The sequence below is a fragment of the Aristolochia californica genome, unplaced genomic scaffold, assembly GCF_029961685.1.
Source record: "Aristolochia californica isolate CCGP_79_NKW_82.1479 unplaced genomic scaffold, dmAriCali1.0.hap1 SCAF_1, whole genome shotgun sequence".
NCBI classification, from domain to species: domain Eukaryota; kingdom Viridiplantae; phylum Streptophyta; class Magnoliopsida; order Piperales; family Aristolochiaceae; genus Aristolochia; species Aristolochia californica.
Window position 1 is genome coordinate 51,021,372 of NW_027181770.1, and position 7,380 is coordinate 51,028,751.

The 7,380-nt window shown below is 37.2% G+C and overlaps 1 protein-coding gene across 1 annotated transcript; it reads left to right on the plus strand.

Moving 5' to 3' along the window:
• The first annotated feature begins 5,456 nt into the window (after positions 1–5,456).
• LOC137959695 (chlorophyll a-b binding protein 6, chloroplastic-like) lies at positions 5,457–7,081 on the plus strand. Its single transcript, XM_068807027.1, has 4 exons — positions 5,457–5,749; positions 5,853–5,955; positions 6,384–6,672; positions 6,776–7,081. Exons 1-4 carry the CDS (start codon positions 5,556–5,558, stop codon positions 6,925–6,927), a joined length of 738 nt encoding a protein of 245 aa, XP_068663128.1. The 5' UTR covers positions 5,457–5,555; the 3' UTR covers positions 6,928–7,081.
• The last annotated feature ends 299 nt before the right edge of the window (positions 7,082–7,380 follow it).

Genomic DNA, 7,380 nt, shown 5'->3' on the forward strand with positions numbered 1-7,380 from the left:
ATCTCTGTAGGTTGACCAAGTCAACTCACAGAACCTGCTCTGATACCATGATGAATTTATGGAAAAGAGAAATACTTCATTGACTTATTCATTGATTTATTATAATCAGAGTACTTGAACCTCTATTTGTAATAGAGGAAGGTAGTAGAGCCCAATTACGATAAAACTACCTTTGTCTCAATTACACCCAAACTCTAACATTTAAGGATAATTCCTGGCATAATTAAATAACTCAATATAGATAAAAGACAAACATAACTCAAACTAGAACTCTTCTAGGACGTGACCATAAGATAAAGATGTCGGCTCATGGTTATCTTTGTGAGTTCTCTTTTATCTTCCAACTAGCTTGTGGTTATCTTTGTGAGTCATTCTTGATCTTCCAACTAGCTTGTGGTTATCTTTGTGAGTCTTTCTTGATCTTCCAACTTATGTGATAAGGATGTCATCTCGTAGTAATCATGGTGGGTCCTACTTCTTATGTGCTTGGACCCATCTTACAATACTTTTAGATATGTGGGCCTTCCTTGGTCGTGTGGGCTTGAGCCCTATCTTCCAACATAATTAAACTACCCTTGTCCCAATTACACGCAAACTCTAACACTTAAAGATATGTTATAGCATAATTAAATAACTCAACATAACTAGAAGACGGGCTTGAGCCCTATCTTCCAACATAATTAAACTACCTTTGTCCCAATTACACCCAAACTCTAACACTTAAAGATATGTTATAGCATAATTAAATAACTCAACATAACTAGAAGACTAATATATTCTAGAACTGAAACTCTTCTATGAAACACTTGATCATGTGATAAGGATGTCAGCTCGTGGTTATCATGGTGGGTCCCACTTGATCTTCAAACTCATGTGATGAGGATACCGGCTCGTGGTCATCATGGTGGGTCCCACTTTCTAACAATATTTGTAAGGTATCAATAAGAACCTTATTAGGAGACCAACATGGGTATGTGTATGTTTAAGGTAACCGTGGGGACCTCGTTGGATAACCAACAAGGGTATGTGTATGTTTAAGGGAACCATAAGGACCTTGATGCGAAATCGATAGGGGTATGTGTGTGTGTGAGTAGAACAACTATTATATAAACTCTAGAAATGTTGTCCCTCATCTATATTGAAGAGTGAGGACCTTGTTTGGAAAATCAACAAGGATGTGTGAGTGTGAGTAGAACAACTAGATTATAAATATGGGAATGTTGTGCCTCATCTGTAGTGAGGTGTAAAGATCTTGTTGAACAATCAACATGGCTATGTGTGTGTAAAGGAACACAAGTACATTAGAAAAATGTTAACAAGGAATAAGGAATGGAAGGTTGACACAGGTTGTAAACACAAGTTTAATAAGGACCCAAGTAGAGGGTAAGGTACCTCAAATAAGTGAGGAGTGTGCACCTGTTGGAGTATTATGTGAGCGTATATCTTGAAATACAGTTATAAAAAAAGAAGAAAATTCCTTATGTTTCACAAGATCTAGTAGCAAGTATATCTGTACAAATGAAAAGTTGAGGATGAATTAGGTTCATGTTTACGCAAAATAATCATCATGAAATATCTATATAGGATTGGTGTTATTATTAGATAGTACCCATGGTGTTAATGGAATGATACTTGTAGGAGTGTATAAATAGAATTGTCTCATAATTGAAGTATGCAAGAATTTTGAGTTGGGTTAAATGGTAAAAATTTATAGAAGCGTGTATAATTTTTAATTTTTAATATGTGCCATCTATTGTAATGATAAATAATATTTCTTTGTGAGATTCCTATTTGTGTTTGAAGTTTTTTGTGGCTAAGAGTAAGATATTCCGAGCAATAGCTCCCCACCTATGTGGACATTTTTTAAGGGGAGTAAGAGAGTTGGGTAGCTTGTTTCATACATGAGCGAAAACACTTAAGGAATCATAAGTAGGAGATTCAGTAGGTGTAAAAGTTTGAGTTTGTTAGACAATTATATGTTTTTAAATTACAGTTGGAGAGTTTATACCCAAGAAATCTAGAACATGCACAGGTATGTGATGTAAAATAAGGAGTTTGACACTAGGCCCTTCAAAGTGTGTATACTTTTGTAAAATTAGGAGTATTTCTTTGAGAGTATGATATGATGGCAGGTATCAGAATACTAAAATGATGTAAGTAGAAAATTTTCTTTTGCCACCTCAAAGAGGGAGCGTCATGTCCGATGTTCAATGAGTTAGAATTAGGGTGCCACATTTTCAATGCTAGTGACTAGATATTGTAATTTTGTTTAGAGTCAAATTCTAAATACAACCAACAAATATATAAAATTGAGGGTAAAAAACTTATTATAATTTTTTAAAATTTTATTTCCTTAATAACATAAAAAGATAGATGTAGATGTAAAAGAGGGGGAGGGGGAACCTGCCTACTTTCCTCCTCTATCACAATAGAGAGGAGGGATCATGTAGGGGGCATTAGGAGGGGGCTTTGTCCACCCCTCCCCATCACGGTGGGGCTCTTCTGTTGTACTGAAAAGGGAGGACTCCTCCCCCTTTCATGCTCATACACGGGGGAGGGTAGAACTGCCACCCTCATGTGAGAGAGAGGACCAGGTAATCAATTTTTAATAAACTATTTAATAAATAAGTTAAGTAATTTTTATTTTTTGGTCACAATCATCTAATAGTATTATCTAAGTTGTTCTTTAACTATTAATCATATGAGTATTTAGAATTGCAACATGTAGTAAGTTATGTTCTAAAAAAAAACTTGTAAGAGGGTTCAATTTAAAAATTATTTTAAAAAATCAATGTTTGGACCCAACTGAACCATGTTGAATCTGAAGCAGTCAAACCACGAGCTGTATGGTTCTCGAAATATTGATTATGGGCCTATTTGTGCACGCTGAGGAAAAGTGAAAGTGAATTCGAATTTATTTTCACTTATCCAAAATCATTAGTGTGCACCCAACGAGTGAAAGTGAATTACCTATGTAATTCACTTATACTCACCAACTAAACCATGTTGAATTTGAAGCGGTCAAACCACTATCTGTCTGGTTCTCGAAATATTGATTATGGGCCTATTAGTGTATGCTGAGGGAAAGGGAAAGTGAATTTGAATATACTTTAATTTACCAAAAATATTTAGTGTGTACCCAACGAGTGAAAGTGAAATTGAATTACCTGTGTAATTCACTTATACTCACTCCTGTGTAAAATGAGTGAAAGTGAAATCCGATGGTTCAACCTATGAATCACTTTCACTCACTCTCTCTCAATGCTCTCTACATCCCTCTCTTTCGATGCTCCTTTCTCTGCTTCCTTCTCAACACTATCTCTCTCTTGACACTCCTCTCGCCGATGACTTGTTCTGAGCACCAAAGCCTTCCTCTCGCCCTCTCACCCTCTCTGCCACTACTCCCCTACAACCATCGCTCGGCCTCGGCCTTGCCCTCGACGCTTTCCTCTCAACCCCTTGGAAGCTTCTTATACGCAAAACCCTGAATTTCCTTGTCAAGCGACAACTCCTTAATTGGTCTCTACTGTGGATTCGGTTGAGGAAGGCGGCAATTGAAGGAAGACTGGGATGATTTCTTTCTTTTTTAAGGAGAAAAGTGAGTTTAGTGTAACTTTTAACGGTGTCATCGAGGTTGGTGCTGGTTTTCATTATAGGGAATTGTGTTAGAATTTGTGTTTGTATCGACCGGGCCAATCCTTGTATAAGATCCGTGGGGTTGCTTTCCTAATAGGTTCGAGCCTTTTAGCCCAATGGTTTCAATATGGTATCAGAGCAGGTTGGTCCCGAGTTCGAGTCTCACTCCCACCGAATTTTGTCCTGGGTCTTTCCAGGAGTTTGTCCCGGGTTTTTCCGGTGAATTTGTCCACGGGTTTTCCCGTGCGGGGGAGTATTGGAATTTGTGTTTGTATCGACCGGGCCATCCTTGTATAAGATCCGTGGGGTTGCTTTCCTAAAAGGTTCGAGCCTTTTAGCGTAATGGTTTCAACATGGTATCAGAGCAGGTTGGTCCCGAGTTTGAGTCCCGCTCCCACCGAATTTTGTCCCAGGTATTTCTAGTGAATTTCCTAATAGGTTCGAGCCTTTTAGGAAAGCAACCCCACGGATCTTATACAAGGATGACCCGGTCGATACAAACACAAATTCCAATAAATTGAGACGTTGGTCACATGATTCGATTCGATTGTTTTTTTTTTTTTTTTTCGTTTGTTGATGAATGTGCTACTGGTTGGGGTGCAGAGATCTTTTGGAGAAGGCTAGGGATACGTGAAATGTTTATTTCTCTTTGTGAGTTTTGAGTGGTTTCAAACGTTGACCTTGGAAGTTTGCTCAATATCGATGAGATGAAAATCTATTACAATCATAAAGCTGAAGTTGAGACCTATGGACATGATAAGAATTTGCATCATTCTCGTTTTCATGGTTTCATTGTGTTATGTTGTTTGGAGGTATTTTATTTTTTAATTAATTATTTAATAATTTTATTTTGTAATTATTTTATTAATTTAGACTACACTAATATCTATTTTTATTTTATTGACAAAATATTCTATTTATTTATTTATTATATTTATGACTTTTAATACTATATTAAATTACTAATTTAAGAGTGATAATTAAGATTTGTAAAAATAAGAATTTGATCAAGTATCTAGACATTATAAAAGTAAATATTTTTGTATAAGAATTATGTTTTTTATAATTAATTAAATTATTTATTTATTTTAATTTTTAATTATTATATTAATTTAGACTAAACTAAAATTTATCTTATTTTATTAATAAAATACCCTATTTAATTATTTATTATATTCATAACTTTAATATTATATTAAATTACTAATTTAAGAGTGATAATTTAGATATTGTAAAAGTAAGAATTTTATTAAATATGTAGATATTATACAATGAATTTTTTAGGATAATATTTTTATATTTAATTATTTAATATTTATTTTAATTTAAAATTATTTATCTTATTCTATTAATTAAAAATTAAATAAATTTATCTTAATAAAGTTAAATTTATCCAAATATTTTATTAATAAACTTATTCTCTACTTTCCACTACATTTTTTCATTATACACACTAACACAAGAAAATACTTTATAGTGCACTTTCTATTTAGTAGACTAAAATAAAATAAAAAATCATTTTTATTTTTACTATTTCATTTACGTTCACTTTTAACTTTCTATTTTACTTTCTAAGTAATATGACCCGCAGGAAACCGAGCACGCGAGCGACTTTGCATCTCTCAATGGATCACCAGATTTTTCCAACTCAGCGAGCTGGAATATCAGCCTCAAATTTCCGGCTTCCCTATCAGCCACTGCACGCAGGCCATTCAGAGGATTACAGTCGTAACGTGGTCCAATAACATCCCAGTAAGGAGATTTATCCGCCAAGGAAAATCAGCATTTGGATACGCCTATATCCTCCCCCTTCCTCTCCTTTATACTCGTACCCCTACTTGTCCACTCTCATTACCATCACTCTACAGGTCAATCAGACCAGGCAATCCCCCCAACACAGAAGATTCACGGAGAGGATAATGGCCTCGACTGCTTTGAGGAGCTGTGGAGTGGCGGCCGTGTTTCCGTCTTTGCTCTCGTCTTCTAAATCTACCTTCGCTAATGCAATTGCTCTACCAAATACCTGCTCTAACGCCTCATCACGTTTCACTATGTCTGCCGACTGGATGCCCGGTCAGCCTCGCCCGCCCTACCTCGATGGCTCAGCCCCCGGGTAACTGATCCCTCCATGGGAATCCTCTGGAATTCTCTTCTTTCCTCCTGTCAACAAAAATGATTAAAGTTTCTCTGACATGTTCTTTGTTCCGCGCTGTCAGTGACTTTGGGTTCGACCCTCTTCGGCTCGGGGAAGTGCCGGAAAATTTAGAAAGATTCAAGGAGTCTGAGCTTATTCACTGCAGATGGGCAATGCTTGCTGTAGTAAGTTCTTCCTGTCTATCTTAATAAACGAAATATGAAGATCTGTTCGTGGGCATATATAAACTCAAGTCTCACATAACTTCAAAATAAGTTTCCGCAGTTTACCTCACGAGCCACGAATTTACACATTGGCTGTGGTTTTTACTTGCATACGACCCTCTTCAACTGTTTTTGTTCTCGGCGGAATTAGCTTCTACTTCATGGTCAGGAATTGCTTTGAATGCTGGCTGCTAGATATCTTCTTGAGTAGGCTAGCGTTCTGAATTCAAATATTAAGAAGTGTTTCATATCCTCTCTTGGTTAATTATTAAGACGTCAATGAAATTGGCCTAGACAATTCACTAATATATTTGGAAAGCCAGTAAACCCGGATAAAGATCTGGCCTCAGTTGGGTTATCTTGTGATAGTATTTTGCCCATTCTTGCAGCCAGGAATCTTGGTGCCAGAGGCTCTGGGTTTGGGCAACTGGGTGAAGGCTCAAGAGTGGGCTGCGATCCCAGGTGGCCAGGCAACCTACCTAGGAAACCCTGTCCCGTGGGGTACCCTTCCAACCATTCTAGTTATTGAATTTCTGGCCATTGCTTTTGTGGAGCACCAAAGAAGCATGGAGAAAGATCCCGAGAAGAAGAAGTACCCAGGTGGAGCCTTCGACCCCTTGGGATACTCCAAGGACCCTGTGAAGTTTAAGGAATACAAGATCAAGGAAATAAAAAACGGTAACTTCTCTTGAGCTCCGCTCTGCCTTTCGCATCGGTTGTTTGATCTTTCCGTGATAATTTGCTAATCAGTTGGTCTTGATTTTGCCATTTGGTTTTTCAGGCCGTCTTGCACTGTTGGCCTTTGTTGGTTTCTGCGTCCAGCAATCAGCTTACCCAGGGACTGGTCCACTGGAGAACTTGGCAACCCATTTGGCCGACCCATGGCACAACAACATTGGCGACATCGTGATCCCAAGATCCATTTATCCTTGACTTAGTATCTAGAATTTCGTTGAACACCACAGTAAACTCCCACTGTACTCTTCTGTACGAATCAGAGTTTTCATTTTCGTTTCTTGATCTATGTAAGTTGGTGTGGCCTTCCTAAGTGACTCCTTTATCAGTCCAAACTCCAAATTCAACTTAATGTGGATAAATCTCCTATGTATTAGTTGGTGGCTATGAGTTTGTGACTCCTGATTATCAATCTGATAAAATTTGGCTTGCAAAATGCACTAATAGGGTTCAAACCATAGAAATAACCCACAGATGTATAAACTGGGGCAACAAGGGTGAAGTTGTGCCTGCATAAAATAGTTTAGACACTTATTAATCATATGGAAATATGCTGTTAGATAAGCCTAGGAGCAGACATCATAAAGTTTGAAGTACACCAGTTTCTCCTGGAGTGACTAGTTAAAGTGAACCCTATTCCCAACTAATAAG